Below are 22,983 nucleotides of genomic sequence, written 5' to 3'. Positions count from 1 at the left end.
ATCACCATCAGGAGCTCCCATGCAGACTCAGAAGGCCCCAAGATGGTGTAAGATATACCGCTGAAGATCAGAACCACATAGATGTCAAATTCAGAAAGCTACTAAGCTGGATAGTGATATAAGATTTCAGCCCTAAAAGCACCTTTGGAGGTTTTCAAAGAAATTATGCTTGATATTATACTAAATATTTCAATGTGAAGAAATACAGCTTTACTGGGTTTTTTATGGTGTTGACAAATTTTATTCAGTTACTGCCTTCCTTGAAAGGAACTCAGGGTTGTAAAAGTCAAACTAAAACAAAGAAACGGTTGTTAAAGAGGACAAATTTTGCCTTGCAGACCTTGGCTTTCTGTGGTGTTGTGCCTCTTTCTGATGAGCACTTTTTGATGAATCTTTCCATTTCTCAATTGAGAATTAATATCCAATAAGATACATGTTTAAAAGGAAAAGGCTCCTGGGCCACAATAGAGTCTGAAGAGTTTAATCAAGGTAATACTTCTCTAGTGACTAGAGTCTCTAGAATACCAGTACCTACAGCGACACTGCTATTCAAGTTAAACAGGGAAACAGATCTATTTCCAAAATTTTTGTTTTTTTCTTTTTAAGAAACAGAATCCTTCCTTCTAATAAAATCTTATGGGTACACAGCAGAAGGCGAGGGTTAAAAAAAAAAAAAAAAGAAAAAAAAAAAAAATCTTATGGGGACACACAATATGCAAAAGATAAAAAGGAAATGCTCTGACAGAAATGGGGAAGAGGAGCACTGCAGGGTCCTGCTCTTTAAATCCCTGATTACCCCAAGGTGCCTTCAAGGAATGATAGAGTTTGAAGAGCACAATCTAAAAACAAATAATGCAGAGGATGCCCAGAATCTCTCACTACATTTCTGGGGAATAGACAGCCCTCCCTTTAGTAGTGATTATGAAGTAAAGGGAAGAAATTCATAATACCTACAAATATCAGTAAGTATCATAAATAGATATATGATTGTCTATGAGGATTTATTATTGAGTAAAATTGAATTAAAAATGGGGTACGTGGCAATGTGATATGATATCTGAATATATATACATACGTATTCTATCAGTCATTCTCGGAACCATGAAAACGATCTAAATCCTGGCTTCAGTGTTTCCTCAAAGTCATCTTAAATTCTTTGCTATTTTCCTGCTTTGTAGGTGATTTTTTCCTATTTTATCTTTCCTTCCTTTGCCCAGTTTAGCGGATGGCACTTCTGATATAACTTCTCAGTAACATAATAAGCCTAGGAAGCAAACTCTGGCCTAGAATAGGCTGTGAGATGACAAATCCTTGATTCAATGAGTGTAGTATGGAACTAAAAAATCTGACTATGCATATTTTTGTTATAAAATATCTGTTTCAGGAAATGAATCCTAAGAATTATAAAATTTTCATATTATCACTCACTCTTTACAGGAAAGAATGGCAATCCTCTTCCTCATTGGAAAACTCAGTGCCTCAACCATTAAGAACTGAAGAAATCTCACCTATAGTGGCTTTGTCAGTCTCTATCTCTGCCAATAAGTCTCCTTCACTTAGCTTCTCACCCACTTTTTTTTCCCATCTCTGAACTGTGCCCATGGTCATGGTGGGAGAGAGGGCAGGAAGAAGTATCTGTAGAAGCAAATACATATTATTGCTTAATATTCAGAACACTTGGACACGACAGCACTCAGGTAGGCTATATAGTTTCACAGAATAACAGTTACTATGACAATCTAAATACCCACCACAGCAAAAGTTTAGTGCCTCAATAGCTTCTCACCAGTTAAATCATCCTTCAGATCTCATGTATGTATAGTATCAGCCATACTCTAACTCTCCAGGTTAAGCAATGGGCAGGTGGGAAAGATCTCTCAGTCAAAATTAACTCCTTAGTAAATAGCTAAGCACTGGCTGGGCACGGTGGCTCACACCTGTAATTCTAGCACTTTGGGAAGCCGAGGTGGGAGGATTGCTTGAGCCCAGGAGTTCAAGACCCTGTGCCTATAAAAAAAAAAAATTTTTTTTTTTTTTTGAGACAGAGTCTCGCTTGTTCCCCAGGCTATAGTGAGTGCCGTGGCGTCAGCCTAGCTCACAGCAACCTCAAACTCCTGGGCTCAAGTAATCCTTCTGCCTCAGCCTCCCGAGTAGCTGGGACTACAGGCATGTGCCACCATGCCCAGCTAATTTTTATATATATATATTAGTTGGCCAATTAATTTATTTCTATTTATAGTAGAGACGGGGTCTCGCTCTTGCTTAGGCTGGTTTCAAACTCCTGACCTCGAGAATCCGCCCGCCTCGGCCTCCCAGAGTGCTAGGATTACAGGCGTGAGCCACCGTGCCCGGCCAAAAATTTAAAAATTATCACCAGCAAATTAGTATTAATGGATCAACACCTAAGTGGACATATAGGAATAACATTTATCGGGTGTCAGGCGGGTAGAAGGGGGGAGGAGGGGATGGGTATATACAAACATAATGAGTGAGATGTGTAACATTTGGGGGGTGGTCATGTTTGAAGCTCTGAGTCAAGGGGGGGAGGGGGGCATGTGCAATATATGTAACCTTAACATTTGTACCCCCATAATATGCTGAAATAAAAAATATATATATGTGTGTGTGTATATATATATATATACATATATATATACATATATATGTATATATATATATATATATAATTAGCTAGGTGCAGTGGTGGATGCCTGTAATTCCTGCCACTTGGGAGGCTGAGGCAGGAAGATCACTAAGCCCAGGAATTTGAGGTTGTAGTGATGATGCCACTGCACACTAGCCCAGGCAAAAGAACAAGACCCTGTCTCAAAAAAACAAAGAAACAAATCACAGGGCATCTTTTCATCTTTTTTTTAAACCCAGAAATTTTTCATTTTCACAAAAGAATCTTGGTCCAAACCATTCTGTTAAAATTTTGCTGTGCTCTGTACTTAGCATCTCTCTTTTTACTCAGAGGAAACTGCATTTGTTTCAAACTTCTCAGATAAAAAACTAATATTAAGAACTGCTCTTTGGCAATTGTAGTTAATAACAATGTAATGTACTGTATTCTTAAAAGGTGCTAGGAGACTGCTAATATCATTCTAAATGGGGAAAAATTGAAATCATTCCCTCTTCGATCCGAAACTGACAAGGATACCCACTGTCTCCCCTTCTATTCAACATAGTACTCGAAGTCCTAGCTATAGCAATCAGACAAAAGAGGGATATTAAGGGCATCCAAGTGGAGGCAGACGAGATCAAACTATCGCTCTTCACCGATGATATGATATTATACCTAGAAAACCCCATGGATTCATCCAAGATACTACTAGACTTAATAAATAAATTTGGTAAAGTCTCAGGTTATAAAATCAATATACACAAATCAGAAGCATTCATATATGCCAAGAACCATCAAGCAGAAACTCTAATCAAATATGCAATAACCTTTACTATAGCCCCAAGGAAAATTAAATATCTAGGAGTATACTTAACGAAAGATACGAAAGATTTGTACAAGGAGAACTACGAAACACTAAAAAAAGAAATTGCAGATGATTTGAACAGATGGAAAAATCTACCTTGTTCATGGATTGGTAGAATCAATATCGTTAAAATGTTAATTTACCTAAAGTTATCTACAGAATTAATGCAATCCCCATCAAAATATCACCAGCATTCTTTACAGATCTAGAAAAAATAATTCTGCACTTTGTATGGAACCAGAAGAAACCTCATATAGCCAAAGCAATCTTAAGTAAAAAGAACAAACTGGGAGGCATCAGTCTTCCTGACTTCAAGCTTTACTATAAAGCATTAATAGTTAAATCAGCCTGGTACTGGCACAAGAACAGAAGCATCGATATTTGGAATAGATCTGGGATACCAGAGATGAAACCATCAGTATACGGCAACCTAATATTTGATAAAGCAGACAAAAATATACAATGGGGAAAAGAATTCCTCTTTAATAAATGGTGCTGGGAAAACTGGTTAGCTCCATGCAGGAGACTGAAACAGGATCCCTACCTCTCACCTCTCACCTCTCACAAAAATTCACTCAAGATGGATAACAGACTTAAACCTATGGCATGAAACCTTAAGAATCCTAGAAGACGACGTTGGGAAAACCCTATCAGACACTGGTCTAGGCAAAGAATTTTTGAGGAAGAGCCCCAAGGCAATCACCATTGCATCAAAAATAAACAAATGGGATCTCATCAAATTAAACAGTTTCTGCACAGCTAAGGAAATCATCATTAGAGCAAACAGACAACCCACAGAGTGGGAGAAAATATTTGCTCTCTACACTTCTGATAAAGGTCTAATAACAAGAATCTATCTAGAGGCCGGGTGTGGTGGCTCACGCCTGTAATCCTAGCACTTTGGGAGGCCAAGGCGGGCGGATTGCTCAAGGTCAGGAGTTCGAAACCAGCCTGAGCGAGACCCCGTCTCTACCAAAAATAGAAAGAAATTAATTGACCAACTAAAAAATATATATACAAAAAATTAGCCGGGCATGGTGGTGCATGCCTGTAGTCCCAGCTACTCAGGAGGCTGAGGCAGTAGGATCGCTGAGCCCTGGAGATTGAGGTTGCTGTGAGCCAGGCTGACGCCACGGCACTCACTCTAGCCTGGGCAACAAAGTGAGACTCTGTCTCAAAAAAAAAAAAAAAAAAAAAAAAAAAAAAGAATCTATCTAGAACTTAAAAGAATAAACAAGAAAAAATCAAACAACCCTATCAAGAAATGGGAAATGGAAATGAACAGAAACTTCTCCAAAGAAGACAGAATAACGGCCTGTAAACATATAAAAAAATGCTCAACATCTCTAATCATCAGAGAAATGCAAATCAAAACCACAATGAGATACCATCTAACACCAGTGAGAATGGCTTGTATCAAGAAATCCCAAAACAACAAATGCTGGCAAGGATGTGGAGATACAGGAACACTCTTACACTGCTGGTGGGACTGCAAATTAGTGCAACCTCTGTGGAAAAGAATTTGGAAATACCTCAAACAGCTAGATATAGAAATACCATTCGACAAAGCAATAGCATTGTTGGGCATCTACCCAAAAAAAGCATAAGACATTCTACTATAAAGACATCTGGGCCGGGCATAGTGGCTCATGCCTGTAATCCGAGCATTCTGGGAGACCAAGGCGGGCAGATTGCTCGAGGTCAGGAGTTCGAAACCAGCCTGAGCAAGAGTGAGACCCCATCTCTACTATAAATAGAAAGAAATTAATTGGCCAAGTAATATATATATAGAAAAAATTAGCTGGGCATGGTGGCACATGCCTGTAGTCCCAGCTACTTGGGAGGCTGAGGCAGCAGGATCGCTTGAGCCCAGGACTTTGAGGTTGCTGTGAGCTAGGCTGACGCCACAGCACTCACTCCAGCCTGGGCAACAAAGTGAGACTCTGTCTCAAAAAAAAAAAAAAAAAAAAGACATCTGCACCCGAATGTTTATGGCAGCACAATTCACTATTGCAAGATCATGGAAACCCAAGTGTCCATCAATTCATGAATGGATAATTAAAATTTGGTATATGCTCACAATGGAATACTACTCAATTCTAAGAAATGACAGTGAGCTAGCACCGTTCATGCTATCCTGGATTAAGCGTAAGCCTGTTATCCAAAATGAGGTGACACAAGATCAAGAAAATGGGCTCCACATCACTCGCCATCAAATTGGTACTGACTGATTAAAACTATGGTGCTCAAATGGTGGTAGTGTTTGGGGGAGGGGGAGATACACATCTTAGGGTTATGGCAAGCATTGTGGGGGGTAGGGAATACCTCTAACCCAGCAAAGATATACAATGTAACCAAAAGGTCAAAAAAAGGAAAAAAAACCTTTAATTGGGTGGTGGGCAGATGGGAGGGGGGAGGAGGGGAAGAGTGTATACTTACATAATCGGTGTGATGCGCACCACCTGGGGATAGGACACGCTTGATGTTTTGGTAAGGGGTGGGATGGCAGGGGCAATATATGTAACCCTAATAATATTTGTACCTCCATAATACGATGAAATAAAAGGGAAAAAAAAGGTGCTAGGAGAGATTATAAGGGTAATCACTACAAAAAAAATGGTAAATATGTGAGGTAATATATATGCTAATTAGCTTGATTTAGCCATTCCACAATGTATACATATTTCAAAACAATATGTTGTACACAATACAGATAATTTTTAATATACAATTTTTGACAAGTTAAAAAAAATTAATTTAAAAAAATAAAATAAAATAAACCCTGTTCTTATAATAGTCACTTCCATCCCAACAAAATCTAAACATCAGGTCAGCTGACCTAAATTAAAAATTGCTTTCCTATTTATGCCTTGTGTCTCCACTGAATTTGGTTATTCAGTTATTATGGATTGAGTTTGCTGTCTTCTTTTGTATCTGAAAAGTCATTTCAATTAAAGATGTTTCCAAAAGGGAAGCAAAAAGTAAAACAAGCCTTAGAAACTAAAAAAAAATTTTGTTCAGAATTTATCTTCATTTGCATGTTAAGAATTAGTAGAATCAATTCTCTATACAGTCAGTATCTTAAGGAATAATTAAGGTACAACCTTAACACATGAACACAAAAACCACAGACATAAAGTGGCAAGAAATGAAGTAAGTTTTATGTAGTGAAACAGAATTTGAACAGGATGAAACAAAAATGTGAACTGAACACCAGGCAAAACTTCATCATAAGTGATTGTTACTAATAGACTACAGAGTAGAACATTATTTCCAAAGTAGAAAAAGATTCCAATACAAAAATTTCTACAAATAAACTAAATTAAGGAAAAGTTCTAGTCTGAATTATTTAAAGGAAAGCTGGTTTTTTAATCCACTTTTGACATCTAAAACACACAAATATACACAGGATAACTCTAATATCTAATAAACTGATTTAGTTTCTTAGAAACTGATTTAGTTAGTAGAATCAACAGTGATTACATTCACTGCCTTCAGCTTGTTGCAATGCTATGATGTATGTCTATTCTACACTAAATCTTTATTGTCAGTTTTCTCATTTATTAATACTACTGGACTACTTCACTCACTTTTAAAAAACAGATCACATATCAAAGGAAAACACCAATTGGGGACTTTCATTCAACAGACAACATTTGAGGCTTACCATAAACTCTACTTGCACAGTGAGTAGATATACATAAAAATCATTCTCAAAATTTGAAATAGGCCGGGAGCGGTGGCTCACACCTGTAACCCTAGCACTCTGGGAGCCTGAGGTGGGAGGATCACTCAAGGTCAGGAGTTCAAAACCAGCCTGAGCAAGAGTGAGACCCCCATCTCTACTAAAAATAGAAAGAAATTAATTGGCCAACTAAAAATATATAGAAAAAATTAGCTGGGCATGGTGGTGTGTGCCTATAGTCCCAGCTACTTGTGGAGGCTGAGGCAGAAAGATTGCTTGATCCTAGGACTTTGAGGTTGATGTGAGCTAGGCTGACACCACAGAACTCTAGCCAGGGCAACAGAGTGAGACTCTGTCTCAAAAAAAAAAATCTGAAATAAAGTGTTCCAGAATGAGAAGTGCCAAGCATTACCCTGTGTACTAAACTGAGGCTCAGAAAGGGTAAAGAAACAGTTCAAATTCACATACTTAGAAATAACAACTAGGGTAAAAGCTGTCAATTTTCATGTTTAAATCTCTATATACTCCCAAATGACAAGAGCTAACCACATTTAAGCCAGTTGCCAGGATGTGATAGCCATCTATGAAAAAAATGAATAAATAATAAATCATCTAGACCAAATACTCAGAGGCTGAGACTCACCTGCATGTGAGTGGGATATGAGCTACCAGGAGGCTGAGCAGAAGGTGTAGGCGTCGAAGCAGCAGCAGGGGTTGGTGCTGGGGCTGCTTGTGTGGGAGGTGCTGCCGAAGAATCCAACGTATAATTTTTAAAGGCCTCAATATCCTCAGGTCTAAGGAAGGGAAAGAATGCATAAACAAAAGGGGTTATAAAGCAGATTCAATTCCCACAAAAGTAGTCTTCAAAAGTCTGTAACTGCTAATTCTCAATTCTAGGTTAAAATACTTCACAAATTATGAGGATATTACTCACTTTCCAACTGTGATACAGATGATTGCTCCAATTGGAACATCTCTGGTACCTTCAGCAACAAGTATCTTTGCCATATAACACTCCTCCAGGCTCTCAAATCCAACTGTGGCTTTATCAGTTTCAACCTGTTAACACAAAAAGCAGCAGCTTGGGTTTGTACCGCCAGTATGTAGTTGATTAGCCTGTATCTAGAATTATACAGTTCAACAGTCACAGGAAGTCTCTATTACAGATTTGAGTGAAGGAATTATTTTAAACTATCAGTTTGGCCCTCTGCTGACAATTTACTTAACCAATATTCTCTAATATCAAGTTGTGAAAAATATCTCAAATTTCTTAAGTGAAGAGATAACTACTCCCATCCAGAAAGCTAAGGTTCATTCAGTTCAGCAAAGCCAGTCCCTTTGAATTCATCTCCACATTTTAATAAAACAACTTACCTCTGCAATTAAGTCACCCTCGTTGATTTTGTCCCCCTCTTTTTTTTCCCAACGGGCTATGGTGCCTGCCTGCATTGTGGGGGAAAGAGAAGGCAATGGAACCTGGAGAAGAAAAAGGAAAAAACGGTGAAGCCCTTTTAAAAGGGCTGCCTGGCCGGGCGCGGTGGCTCAAGCCTGTAATCCTAGCACTCTGGGAGGCCGAGGCGGGCGGATTGCTCGAGGTCAGGAGTTCGAAACCAGCCTGAGCAAGAGCAAGACCCCGTCTCTACTATAAATAGAAAGAAATTAATTGGCCAACTAATATATATATATAAAATTAGCCGGGCGTGGTGGCACATGCCTGTAGTCCCAGCTACTCGGGAGGCTGAGACAGCAGGATTGCTTGAGCCCAGGAGTTTGAGGTTGCTGTGAGCTAGGCTGACGCCACGGCACTCACTCTAGCCTGTGCAACAAAGCGAGACTCTGTCTCAAAAAAAAAAAAAAAAAAAAAAGGGCTGCCTAACTCTCTCAGTCTGTCTTAATATTTCATTCAATTCAATTTCATTCAAAGAGTTTATTGAGTCCCACTACACACTGGGCACTGGGGATATAAAGGGAGTTCCTGCCCACGAAAAGTCCATAATTTCCAGTGACAGGCTTCTTCCTCCACAGTCCTGTGGGTCTCACAAAGCACGAACTTCAGATGTTTTGCCAACGGCCTTTCCAAGAAGGACTGGAGCTCTTCTTTCAATGGAATAGATCGTAAGCGGGAAGCTCAGGGACTACAGCAAAGCAGAGTATCAGACAAGGGGCAATGACAGACACTAGGAGGGGCTGGAGGATCACGGAGGCCTCTGAAAGGAGGATCCTGCGGCTAAGTCTGCCCTGAAGGACGACAGGGTCCCGAGGACGGGTCAGGGGCTCACCTTCTGATGCGGGGGGAGACTGTAACGGCGGCGGCTGGTCGATCCCAAAAGCTGCAGCAGTAAGTGGTTCCGCGACGTGATCCCAGAGCTGGGGGTCCAGCCGTACAGTGCCCGGACCCCACCATACCCTGCGCTCATGCTCTTGCAACGAGCCGGAGCCGGGACAGACCGCGGGGTCACACACGGAGCTTCCGGGCCCTCCCGCAAGGCCGTCCACCGAGCCCCAAGTCCTGTCCTCGGGGCTACATTCTGGGCCCCTCGAGCACAGACGCGCCACATACTGCCAGCAACCCCCCACACCCCAAAACCAACGCCGTCTCCGGAGTGACCTCTCCAAGAGCAGCACGGCGGCGTAGCCGTTAGCCACGCCGCGCAGCCGCACGTTGTCGTAAAACGGGCTCCGAAGCTTCACTCTACTCCCTCCCCAGGCTAGAACTGTGCTGCGAGTGCGCTCTTCCTCTTCTGAGGAGGGACGGGGTCAGCCAGAGGAGCGGGGACGTCCCGGGAGAGCCGACGCAGGCGCCAGTCTGGGAGAAATAAGAGGCGGAAAGGGGAAGAAAGGGGGAGGGGGTCCTAGGAAAGGCATTCCAAAGGGTGAAAACGGGGCCTCGGAGATGTGAAGGGCTCGACCGAAAAGGGCGGGGCCTGCGAAGGCGCAGAGCCGGGGCTAATAGCGGCTGAGTGAGCTGAGAGTGGGCCGAGGGGCGGGGCCGAGCGTCCGGGAGCGGCGGGGAAGCGAGCCAGGGGACTGGCGGGCACTGGGAGCCTTGGGCCGAGGCGTGGGGTCTTGGAGCGCTCCGGTGAAGAACGGAGCCGGGAGCCACCCGCGGTGGAATCCAAGGGTTCAGGTGAAGTGCCCTCTACTTCTGGGGATCCCAGAGTGACCGGGTTTGGGGCCCTGCCCACGCTGTAATGGGTTACCAAAGATTAATTTCGGGTTTGTAGCCCAACCGGACTGTGACGTGAACAGGTGTTCCAGCCAAATGGTGCGAAGGGCGGCCGCGGGGAAGATCCATTCCCACATCCTGGTCTACTGTAGCAGGATTAAGCATATTTATACTCTGTATGAAAATAACAGGTTTGCAAAAGAGATTTGTTACCCTCTCATTTACAATAGAATTCTTTTAAATAACCAAAAGCTTTGTTAGGTGTGAAATGTTTCCTACCAAAACTGAACTATAAGCCGGTGAAGGCAGGAAGCATGTCTGGATTGTTCTTCTTTGTATCCCCAGAGTTTAGTACGGTGTCTGATAAATAGAGAGGGCTGATTGTACGTCTTTTGAGCTAATGAGCGAAAAGTTACCTACACAATTTGTTAGGAACGCTTCTATTGTTTGGCCATCATCTAAAACATCATTTCTTTTTTTTTTTTTTTTTTTTGAGACAGAGTCTCGCTTTGTTGTCCAGGCTAGAGTGAGTGCCGTGGCGTCAGCCTAGCTCACAGCAACCTCAAACTCCTGGGCTCAAGCGATCCTTCTGCCTCAGCCTCCCGAGTAGCTGGGACTGCAGGCATGTGCCACCATGCCCAGCTAATTTTTTTTTCTATATATATTAGTTGGCCAATTAATTTCTATTTATAGTAGAGACAGGGTCTTGCTCTTGAACTCCTAACCTGGAGCAATCCCGCCCACCTCGGCCTCCCAGAGTGCTAGGATTACAGGCGTGAGCCACCGGTGCCCAGCCGGAAAACATCATTTCTGAGTTGAAGGTGACATTAGATTAGGAGGAAGCAGGTGCTGTATTTATAATACATCCCCCAGTCCTGGTTGGAGATGGCCAGAGAATACCAAAAACAAAGAAATTGGAGGAAAAAAATTAAAACAAAATTTGAAAGCACTTAACTTTGCTAATAATTAATTTGGAAAATTAAACAGCCTGGAGATACTATGTGATACCTACTTAAAATGTTTAAGCAGGCACAACTGCCTAACAATAATGTAGGCAATGTAATTGAGAAATATAAAATTTCCAGATTAAATGAAAAGGCACATTTGAAATAATATGAAGAGAAGGGCAATTATATTGTTATAATTATGTAAAATTCATGTATTAACTATTGGAAGAAGCAATGGAAGAATAATTGTGATTTAAGGGCTTAGATTACAACTTTATAAATTATTACAGTTTTAATTGAATTTAATAACGATCTAAATTAGCCTTTGATATAAAGTATGAGGTGATCTGCAGGATCTGCTGTTCACTTAGGTAGGCTTACTTAAACCTTGTTTAGCATTTTTCGAAGAATAGTGACTTTGAATATAAGTTTGACTTAGGTGTAACTAAATTACAGGAAGGCATAGCTGAAAATAGTCCAGGTATGGTAAGTTTACCCTAGAGTTAGGCTAGGAATTCTTAGGTTTGTCAAATCAATCCTGAGAGTATAAGCCTGAATACCCCTGAACAGATTGGATAAAGGAAATTAAGGAAAAGGAAAATTCAAGACTCAAAGGTTTGAAGCAGACAGACTTGTAGTGTGGAGATATAAAGTGGGTTGATGGAAAGAGAAATTAGTTGGTAGTGAAAGTTTTTTTTTTTTTTTTTTTTTTTTTTTTTTTTTTTTTTAAGACAGAGTCTCACTTTATTGCCCAGGCTAGAGTGAGTGCCGTGGCGTCAGTCTAGCTCACAGCAACCTCAAACTCCTGGCTCAAGCAATCCTCCTGCCTCAGCCTCCCAAGTAGCTGGGACTACAGGCATTCGCCACCATGCCCGGCTAATTTTTTGTATATATATATTAGTTGGCCAATTAATTTCTTTCTATTTATAGTAGAGACGGGGTCTCGCTTTTGCTCAGGCTGGTTTCGAACTCCTGACCTCGAGCAATCCGCCCGCCTCGGCCTCCCAGAGAGCTAGGATTACAGGCGTGAGCCACCGCGCCCGGCCTGTGAAAGATTTTGAGTTAAATTTTGTCCATACCTAATTTTTTTTTTTTTTTTTTTTTTGAGACAGTCTCACTCTGTTGCCCGGGCTAAAGTGCCATGGGGTCACCCTAGCTCACAACAACCTCAAACTCCTGGGCTTTCAAGCAATCCTCCTGTCTCAGCCTCCCTAGTAGCTGGGACTACAGGTATGCACCACCATGCCTGGCTAATTTTTTCTATATATTTTTAGTTGTCCAGCTAATTTGTATTTTTTTTTTTTTTTTTTTTTTTTAGTAGAGACAGGGGTCTCGCTCTTGCTCAGGCTGGTCTTGAACTCCTGACCTTGAGCTATCCTCCCTCCTCGGCTTCCCAGAGTGCTAGGATTACAGGTGTGAGCCACCATGCCCGGCCGTCCATACCTAATTTTAACATAATGGTGGGATAGCCAATTAATAATAGTTGAAAATGTGTAATTGGAAGTCAAATCAAAACATTCGGAGCTAAACAATTAGATATAGCAAACATTAAATTGAAGTGACAAATGAAGCCTGCTTAAGTTTGGGGGAGGTAGCTTTCAAATTAATTGGGGAATTCTGGTTCTTTTAAATACACATTTCTGAAAGGAATGTGCATTTCTTTTTTTGCAGTAGAGACTGTTGTCACAGAGTTTACACTGGGGTTCTTGTTTGCACATTTGCATATAATTTCACAAGAAGTGCTAAAATTAATTGTCCTTGGTAATAATAGCCTATTTTGCACTTACATTGGAAATACCAATAGTAAAAAATACCTGTAGCAATAAAGTAATCTTTTATCTCCACTCTCCACATAATGAGTAAATATGCTACCAAGGAGATCACTTGAGGAAATTTACTTTCACTAAATGTAAATGGCTTTATTGATTAGTCTCAGTCAATAAAACACAAGTGAAAATGATTAATGGTATTTAGTTTGCAAACTCCATTTTATTCATAGTTTGTGGATTTTTTTTTAATTATTTCACAAATCTGGTACATACAGGCAGTTAAAACTGGTTATCACTTTGATAATCAGAAGCCTCTGGTATAGTACAGTCTTCATGAAAACATTGTAAAACAGGGAGAATACACAGTAATAATCTCTTTGAAAGCGATGGCTGCAAACATCCATGTTTCTAAGAAAATATAACTTTACATATATATGTATTTTAAGCAAGCTATACCTCTTACATAAATTCAGACAACAGAGGGAGTGTGCAATCATAATGCTCATTTTATGGAAAAAAATGAAAATAATTTTAATTATGACCTAAATGCTTTTAAGAGAGTCCTCTTGGATTGGATGCAGAGACTAAGATATTTTCCCTAATTTGCAACCATCTTGGTCAAGAAAAGCTGAAAAGTTGGTCAGTAAGTAGGATTGCTATTACCAAGTGAATTTAACCCAAATTCTTTAAGTACAGATCATAAAGTGTTCCAATCCCAGCTAATTTAGGGACTTGAGCAAGAAGAGTCTTCAGTTTTTACATGAAGGCTTTTTAAAGAACTGAATTCTTGGCTTGTTTTTATGAGTGTCATTTTCTTTAACCTAACATGGTTTAGAGCTTATTTTATCCACTCTAAGCATTCTAGTTCCTTAGTTTTCTCAAGGAAAGTGAACTTCAGCAGTCTCAGGATGGACTATCCCTCACCAATGCTACTAGGGGACAATACTGTGAGCATGTCAGGAGGCCTTCTAGAGTGCAGCCAAATAGGAAACTATTCGAAACAGAACGAATCACTGCATACTCTTGCTCAGAGGCTCTGCTCACTTTAGAAACTGGAATGAGGATCACCAACACATTTTATACAAGAGTTACTGGAGTGACATGCTTTAGTAGGGATGTTTAGTCATTTCCCATGATACATGAGATTCATGAGCTAAAGGGGGAAAAAATACTCAACTTCAGCTTTTTATGGAGGCACTGAGGCCACACAGCTCCTTTTCCAAAAGATACAGAGACAAAAGACAAAGGAGAGGACTTGGAAAATTTTTTTCTGATTTAATTTTCTCTGAAAAGTTGAATTCCACATAATGGTTAAGACTTTGCTAAAAGAAAACTGATTTAAGAGACAGACATTCAAGATAAATGGTACTGGAAATACAATAACGAATTTTGGCCTGATAGCCCTCATGCTGTCTTATAGCAAAACACTAAAATTCATGCAACAGAGAAATTGGTGACATGAGGACTTTTTCTCCAGACTTCCTAGGAAAAAAATTAGAATATACTATTGTCTTCTGTTTGCTTTCATAATGACTTATTCTTGCTTTTGGTTGACTTTCCCAAACTTTCCTAGTCATTCCTGATGAAAAATCATTCTTCAATAGGAGAAGACTGGGTAAACTTACATGAAAGAAATCAAGTGTCTTTTGAGTTCTTTCTGCTAGACGAGCAATCAATTGGATTACATAAAACTACCACCACAACTAAACAGCAGGTAGAATTGGAACAGGAATTAGTTGTCATTAGTATACTTGTAATAAAATAAAGCTTGTTCTGAAACCACAAGGGGTGGTAGGAAGAGACAGTATAAAAGCTACTGGGTTCCCTAGAAAATGGATAGATAACAGTATACAGAATGTGAGAATATATAGAACTCACACTCGAGTTATAAAAATAGACATGGTTCTTAGACAAAAAGCAAATGAGTACAAAAGAAGTCTCCAAACGTAACTATTTTTAAAAGACACATCTATATAAAACAACAAGATGTCATCCTCTCAGTGCTCCAAAGAGTAGTCTGTTGAAATGGCTGAAAAGGAGAGATGAATTAGAGACAGACAGATCAAGAACCCAGAATTGATCTGTCCTACTCTTGTGTTTGGCAGTGTACATTGGAGATTACAGGCAGACTGCTTATGGGAATATGTGTATATATATATATATATATAAAATAATGGCTGGTTGGTTGATGGTGGTTGGTAGGTGAATGAGAAAACCCAGGTTATTAAGTAATCTCTGGAGTTGAACTCTTAGCTTCTACACTTGACAATGTTACACATGAAAAAAGATTCTAAGTTTTTTCACCCAGAATCAACCCTGCCATCGTAACTCATGCTCCATGCCCCATGGTTTCTATTGTGCCCTAAAGGCTCAGCCTAGACTATATAAATAGAAAATAACTCCAGCCTTGAAATGAGGAGGGGCAGACCAGTTATTCATGCTCAGTACTTGTAAATCACAAAGAAATACTGAAATTAATAGTCTGTCTCCTTTTAGCTGCAAAGGAGATGCCATGAGTTAAAGTCATGAGACAAAGAAAGTCAAGAAGATGTGGGTAGCAGCACCTTTCCATACCCGCCTTGATTTTTAAGGAGACTTTCACTCCTTATTCCTTTCAAACACAAAGTTCATCGATTTGAAGAAAAAGAAATGGCTCTAAAGTTAAAGAGTCCCCAGAGAAAACTAGCAGTACATGAAATAAGCCCTATGTGGGCTAAAGGATAAGCTGCAGAACCAGTTAAGACAGAAGAGGCAGCCCAAGGTCTTAATTACAGTTTTAGCATAGTATATAGCACAATATGGGCAGCACTTTTTCCATCCAATCAACAATTCAGCACCATCCATGTCCAGTTCAAAAGATTACTGAAGAGTGGGCTTTCATCTTTGGTACCACCTCATGAGTTATTCTTGGTTTGCAATAACTGCAAAGAAACAGGAACGGTGGTACCTTGGCCTTGTCTGTAAGTACAAATGCTGGGACTCTGATTGATGCAACCATTGAGGCCAATTAAAATAATACTGTAATATAGGAGTGATGCATCCAATTCCTAGTTTCCAGATAATAGCAGCCATGCCCCTACAGGAGCGGGATCATCCATTCCCATTGGTTAAGGCCTTCGGTTTGTTGTCCTCAGAGTAGAATAAAACACTGTGTTCCCACGGACAAGGAACTCCAGATGAAACCATGGTCTACATTTGGACAGAGATTTTAAGTACCAGATATGCCACGCACAGAAACAGAACTGGCCTGTGGCCATCACACTTGGAGAAGCTTCTGTTTGGCAGCACAAACTAGAAACTTCTTAGTGTATTCTGGTTTGAGTCCCCTTTCCTGAGTGAAGCAGCCAGGGAGTGACCAGGTTCCAAAAGCCCCCAGTCTAATACTTGGCATTAATTCTCTCCATGGTCTTCTTCCACCCAGGCTACAATCTTTCCTTCCCATCCAGGGATGGCATCATCATCATGGAAAACCTAGAGAAACAAACAAACAAAAAAGCCACAATGAATAAATAAGTAGGGAGTCTCACCAAACAACTGCTGCTAAGATCTCAAACATAAAGGATAGGCCGGGCGTGGTGGCTCATGCCTGTAATCCTAGCACTCTGGGAGGCCGAGGCAGGCGGATTGCTCGAGGTCAGGAGTTCAAAACCAGCCTGAGCAAAAGCAAGACCCCATCCCTACTATAAATAGAAAGAAATTAATTGGCCAACTAATATATGTAGAAAAAATCAGCCGGGCATGGTGGCGCATGCCTGTAGTCCCAGCTACTTGGGAGGCTGAGGCAGCAGGATCGCTTGAGCCCAGGAGTTTGAAGTTACTGTGAGCTAGGCTGACGCCATGGCACTCACTCCAGTCTGGGCAACAAAGCAAGACTCTGTCTGCTCAAAGAGATTTGTAAGAACTAATAAGTTCCTAATCACACAAAGTAATTTGTCCTTCTTAGGAGAAAGTAGCCTAAGTACTTAATAGATGAGAAAGTGGAAGATTTTTGTACCAGTTAAAAAAGGTGGGAAAAAAGACCAATCTTTATTTTTCAGATGCAATTATCTTCATTCGTTCCATTCATTTCGTAAGCCACTAAAAAAACAGGGTCATTAAAACATTCCACTGAGGAAATGTTTACAAAATAAAATTTTAGCTTTTGCAACTTTTCTCATTCTGTAACCATAGCGAAGGCACTTGCAATATATCATAACCAGAATTCTCTTCCCCTAAAAAAGTCTGTATTTAACAAATGAATTATATAGGGAAATGTAAGCTAAGAAGATACTCAAGGAGTTGGGACTAAGCATACGTGACCATCCAGAGGTTCCTTGTTTTCATAATGAGAAACTATTACCACATGATATATAGTTCCGTATATTGACGCCTGGTCGTTTATTTTGCTCTACATAGGAAGCAAGTTTTCTAAGATTTGGCTACAGGTAGAAAATTATTGTATTGTCTTAGGTTCTTTTTTTTTAATTTATAATTTTAAATATTTTTATACTTTATATTTTATTTGCTATTTTTTTATTCTTTTCACACAGATGGATATCGAATGCCAACAGTGTCTTAGGTTCTTTATGCTCCCTAACAAAATAAAACATTTTCCTTTTTAAAATAAAAATTCTATCCGAGTTCTTTGTCAAAGTGAGTAAAGTCCTAAAACTAAGAATCTATCAACATTTTGGGCCATTCTGTGACCTTCTAGGTCTGAGACTCTGGCAAATTTCTCTGACCTGGTTACCCATGTACTTATGGGTACTAGTCCTTGAATAGGAGGCTTTGGGGCTCAGGAATGACCTATAGTACCACCCAGACTCCCCATGGTTTCTGCACCTCTTCTTTGACAGTGCCAAACTCAGGATCCAGGGCTTTGAAGTGATACCGGTGATTCCCTTCCCGATCAATAGCTGCTTTAAAATCCTTCAGTGTCACCTCCCCCAACCTGCAAAAAAAGGAGAGAGCACTAAAATAGACTGTTAATCAATAGGTTGGAAAGATAAGATGTTAGCCTTAAACCCAAAACCCAGCCAAAGTCAACAGTCAGAAATAGCCCGTGGTTAGGTCACTGTCCCTGATAAATGGGACTAAAACAGCAGAGGTTGGGGAACTAGTCACCACTAGGGAGTGCAAATAGTATTACATATGGGGTGATCTGAATATTTAAAATAGATTTCTTAGGCCGGGCGCGGTGGCTCACGCCTGTAATCCTAGCTCTCCGGGAGGCCGAGGCGGGCGGATTGCTCGAGGTCGGGAGTTCGAAACCAGCCTGAGCAAGAGCGAGACCCCGTCTCTACTATAAATAGAAAGAAACTAATTGGCCAACTAATATATATAGAAAAAATTAGCCGGGCATGGTGGCTCATGCCTGTAGTCCCAGCTACTTGGGAGGCTGAGACAGAAGGATCGCTTGAGCCCAGGAGTTTGAGGTTGCTGTGAGCTAGGCTGACGCCACGGCACTCACTCTAGCCTAGGCAACAAAGCGAGACTCTGTCTCAAAAAAATAAAAATAAAAAATAAAATAAAATAAAAATAAAAAATAAAATAAAATAAAATAGATTTCTTGGCCGGGCGTGGTGGCCCAAGCCTGTAATCCTAGCACTCTGGGAGGCCCAGGCGGGCAGATTGCTCGAGGTCAGGAGTTCGAAACCAGCCTGAGCAAGAGCAAGACCCCGTCTCTACTATAAATATAAAGAAATTAATTGGCCAACTAATATATATATATATATATATATATATATATATATATATATAAAATGAGCCGGGCATGGTGGCGCATGCCTGTAGTCCCAGCTACTGGGGAGGCTGAAGCAGAAGGATTGCTTGAGCCCAGGAGTTTGAGGTTGCTGTGAGCACTCACTCTAGCCTGGGCAACAAGCGAGACTCTGTCTCAAAAAAAAAAAATAGATTTCTTGCTTAAGCAGCAGAAAAATCACTTTTCTCTGTTTCTCTCTGGAAATAAGACATAAGGTCCCCTAAAATCAAATTTGTTGAACAGCCATAAATACATCTAAGTTCTCTTTACTTCCTTGGCAGAATTAAATCCAGTACCACCATCTTTATCCTTTGGACTTTCGGAAACTGGCTTCTAACCCAAACTACGTAAGCAAACTCTCTAGGAAAAGAATTCAACGTAACTTTTCTCAGTAATTGGTTACACAGCTAAAATATCTTCATTTCAAAACCATTTCCCTTAAGAGGAAGTATATTAACTGGGTTTTTGAAAAGTTTTAAACATAATTCTCAATAGGGATTAGTTGCAGTCATCAAATAGCAACAGAGATCAGTGAGTCCCAGCCCTGGTGTGAGTGCCAGGCTGCAGTCTGTGGCTATTGGCAAAAGCTGTTTGAACACTTAAAATACTATTTTCCCAATCCTGGAGCATATTCGCATAGTTATCAAGATTGGAAGTACTAGGCCGGGCGCGGTGGCTCACGCCTGTAATCCTAGCTCTCTGGGAGGCCGAGGCGGGCGGATTGCTCGAGGTCAGGAGTTCGAAACCAGCCTGAGCAAGAGTGAGACCCCGTCTCTACTATAAATAGAAAGAAATTAATTGGCCAAATAATATATATAGAAAAAATTAGCCAGGCATGGTGGCGCATGCCTGTAGTCCCAGCCACTTGGGAGGCTGAGGCAGAATGATCGCTTGAGCCCAGGAGTTTGAGGTTGCTGTGAGCTAGGCTGATGCCATGGCACTCATTCTAGCCTGCGCAACAAAGCGAGACTCTGTCTCAAAAAAAAAAAAAAAAAAAAAAAAAAAAAAAAAAAAAGATTGGAAGTACTAATATTGTACCTGTGCCTAGTAGTAGATCATGACTTGTCCCTTATCCCACTGGTTGGTGGCAGAGATGGAAATAGAAGCTCTGTTGGGCTCTTCTCACTATACCACGCTGCTTCTCAAACACCTATCTGCTGCTCATATGGGCAGTGCAGTAACTAATCGTTCTGCCTGCCTTTCCTTTTTTATGGAGAAATAATGATCCTAGAATCTTACCTCTTTGGTATATTGACCATGAAGGGTGTAAGTGACCGGTCAGTGAAATAGAGCACTTTAGTGCAGGTGCTGCTGACAGTTGGAGAGCTCTGTGAGTGAGGCAACTCTGCAATCGGAGAGACTTTGTAGTTAGAACATTCAATTTGCTCCAAACCACTCCTCGTTTCCAGTTATTCAAAATGTCCCAGGAGACTGAAGCTGCCTGAGGTCACGGTACACAGCTCTCACACCCTTGCCAAACATAAGGTCTGTTGGCTGTGATCCATAGCAAGTCACCACTAGGACCACGAGGACAAAAGGTGCTTCAGACATGGACACTGTCATGAGGACCATCACTGCTAACTCATAGCAATAGAAGAGCAACACATCTGACAGTTATTGTTGCTAAAGATCAAAAGAAGTCAGAGAAGCCTTAGCAAGATTTCAGCTAAGGCGGAGTTCAGGAGCTGCAGACTCTGCCAACATTTAGATTTTGGAGGTCAGTAGCAGATAATACTCATCTAATTCATGAAAAGAAAAATAATAGGAACAAGAACCACAGGAGTAAAGTAACCTTAGAAACTCAGACCCTAAGGGACTTATACTTCCAATCTAAAAGGTACAAGACCTGCCTTACTCCTAGCTTATAGGATCTATATATGTTCGTACCATCATCTTTTAACACAGGTTTCTTGATCCACATCTTTTCCTATCCTTTAAAGAGGTACTTTTGGAAAACTGTAATTAATGAATACTTGTGATTATGACTTTAAGAGAATAAGAGAAAAGACCAATCAGAAACTTTTATCATAAGGACCAAAAACCAATAATTAAACTTTTATTGGCTGGGTGCGGTGGCTCACGCCTGCCTGTAATCCTAGCACTCTGGGAGGCCCAGGCGGGCGAATGGCTTGAGGTCAGGAGTTTGAAACCAGCCTGAGCAAGAGCAAGACCCTGTCTCTACTATAAATAGAAAGAAATTAATTGGCCAACTAATATATATAGAAAAAATTAGCCGGGTGTGGTGGTGCATGCCTGTAGTCCCAGCTACTCGGGAGGCTGAGGCAGGAGGATTGCTTGAGCCCAGGAGTTTGAGTTTGCTGTAAGCTAGGCTGACGTCACGGCACTCACTGTAGCCTGGGCAACAGAGAGAGACTCTGTCTCAAAAAAAAAAAAAAACTTTTATTAAAATCTCTCCTACAGGGGCACATTTTTCTTAGGACCTCTTAAGACCATGCTCTAGGCTGGTCACACACATTTGGCTCAGAATAAACCTCTTCAAATTAAAAAAAAAAAAATCTCTCCTGTAATTCTACCTATACAGATTTTCTTCTTAACTTATTCTAGGTATTGATCTCAATCAGATTGGCAGCCACAGGAGAGTAGTTTGGGATGGGGGGTTATAATAAGAAAGAGTAACCCATAATAATTAATACCCACGTAACAAAGCTGAGAGGCCTCATAATTAAAAATAAAAAAATTAAACATTACAAGCCATAATAATTAAAAGTTACAAATTTTCAAAAATAAAAATAAAATATGGTACAGCTTTAAAAATATAAGAAAGAGTGTGAGGGATGAATTAATACAAAGGACAAAGACAAGGAAACTTCTTCTCTTTGCACAAAAATCACATTCTGTAAGTTTTCAGAATTTTTCTTCAAAGAATGCCAATTATTGTAACCTACATGCTATGATTCTCCTTTGCCCCAGCATCTAGACAGTGCCCAACACACACTAGTGGTTGAATATTTTATTTATAAAATATTCACTTTTAGCATTAAGTTATATCATTCATTCACTCATTCAGCAAACATTTACTGAGTACCTACTATGTGCTAGATCTTGACAGTATAGAAATCAACTACATGTGGTCTCTGACCTTCACGAGTTCATAGTTTAGTATGGATGATAGGTACAATTACACATAATTACAGTACACTAAAATCAAACTTGTAAAAACTGTATGGGAAAACTGAAGATAGGTTAATTCCACCTGGAAGAGGTCAGAAAGGCCCCACAGTTGGAGAATCCTTTTTATGAGCACCTCTAAAATATGAGATAGAGAAGTTGAAAAGGGCATTCCAGTAATAGGGAAGGACACATGCAAAGACATGAAATGGGATGATGTATTTATAAAACTGTAAGTAAATTAGTAAGGTTGAAGTATAGGAATATGGTTGGAAGTTGTATGGTAATGAAACAGCCAGAGGCCAGATCACAAAGGACTCTGATTGACAGACTAAGATTTTTAAGTCTTAAGCTATGGGGAAATACTAACAGGGAGTTATATAATCAGACTGGCATTTTAGAAAGGTCAACCTAGCAGCAAAGTATGAATTGAATGAGTGAAACTCTAGAAACTGTGCTATAGTTTGGATATTTGTCACCTCAAACCTCATACTGAAATTCGATCCCCAATGTTGGAGGTGGGGCCTAGTGGGAGGTGTTTGGCTCACAAGGTCAGATCCTCCATGAATCCTTCATGAATCCTTCATGAATGGTTAATGCCCTGGGGGTGGTGACTGAGTTCTCACTATTAGTTCCAGTGAGAGCTGGTTGTTAAAAAGAACATGGCGCATCCCTCCCCTTTCTCTCTTGCTTCCTCTCTTTGCATGTGATCTCTGCACATGCCAGCTTTCCTTCACCTTCCACCAGGAGTAGAAGCAGCCTAAAGCTTTCACCAGATGCCCAGTCTTCCAGAATAGTGAGCCAAATAAACCTCTTTTCTTTATCAATTACCCAGCCTTTAAAACAATACAAAACACACTAAAACATCCTGTTAAGAGGCAATTAAAATAATTTGAAAGATGAGGAAGAAAGAACAAGATGTAGCTGGGGAGCCAGAGAAGAGATGGATTTGAAAGATCTTTAGAAGGTAAAAGTCTTAGTACTAGGGATACAGTTGAACATAGAGTAGAAAAGGTAAAACTCAAAAATGACTGAGACTTATAAACTGGTAAGATAAAT

General features: G+C 40.4%; 2 protein-coding genes across 6 annotated transcripts in view; both read right to left on the bottom strand.

Moving 5' to 3' along the window:
• Positions 1-10,050, bottom strand: part of DLAT (dihydrolipoamide S-acetyltransferase) — a 37,623-nt gene extending 27,573 nt beyond the window's left edge. Inside the window, exons 1-5 of one of the 2 annotated variants that reach the window (XM_012749582.3) lie at positions 9,453-10,050; positions 8,548-8,649; positions 8,108-8,232; positions 7,817-7,967; positions 1,509-1,635 (exon numbers count right to left, since the gene is read on the bottom strand). In XM_012749582.3, coding sequence (XP_012605036.1) covers positions 1,509-1,635; positions 7,817-7,967; positions 8,108-8,232; positions 8,548-8,649; positions 9,453-9,731 — 784 coding nt within the window. In that variant the 5' untranslated portion in view covers positions 9,732-10,050. The remainder of the gene's footprint in view (positions 1-1,508; positions 1,636-7,816; positions 7,968-8,107; positions 8,233-8,547; positions 8,650-9,452) is intronic. The other variant, XM_076002509.1, reaches the window with a different exon arrangement.
• A 5,152-nt stretch (positions 10,051-15,202) lies between these two features.
• The window catches only part of DIXDC1 (DIX domain containing 1), an 85,960-nt gene continuing 78,179 nt past the window's right edge, over positions 15,203-22,983 (bottom strand). For all 4 annotated transcript variants that reach the window (XM_012749577.2, XM_012749576.2, XM_076002507.1 and 1 more), the window contains 3 exons: positions 20,035-20,140; positions 17,877-17,985; positions 15,203-16,526 (listed from right to left, as the gene is read on the bottom strand). In XM_012749577.2, the coding sequence (XP_012605031.1) occupies positions 16,446-16,526; positions 17,877-17,985; positions 20,035-20,140 (296 nt within the window). In that variant the 3' untranslated portion in view covers positions 15,203-16,445. The remainder of the gene's footprint in view (positions 16,527-17,876; positions 17,986-20,034; positions 20,141-22,983) is intronic.

This window comes from Microcebus murinus, chromosome 4, assembly GCF_040939455.1.
Source record: "Microcebus murinus isolate Inina chromosome 4, M.murinus_Inina_mat1.0, whole genome shotgun sequence".
NCBI lineage: Eukaryota > Metazoa > Chordata > Mammalia > Primates > Cheirogaleidae > Microcebus > Microcebus murinus.
This window is presented reverse-complemented; position numbering and strand designations above follow the sequence as displayed.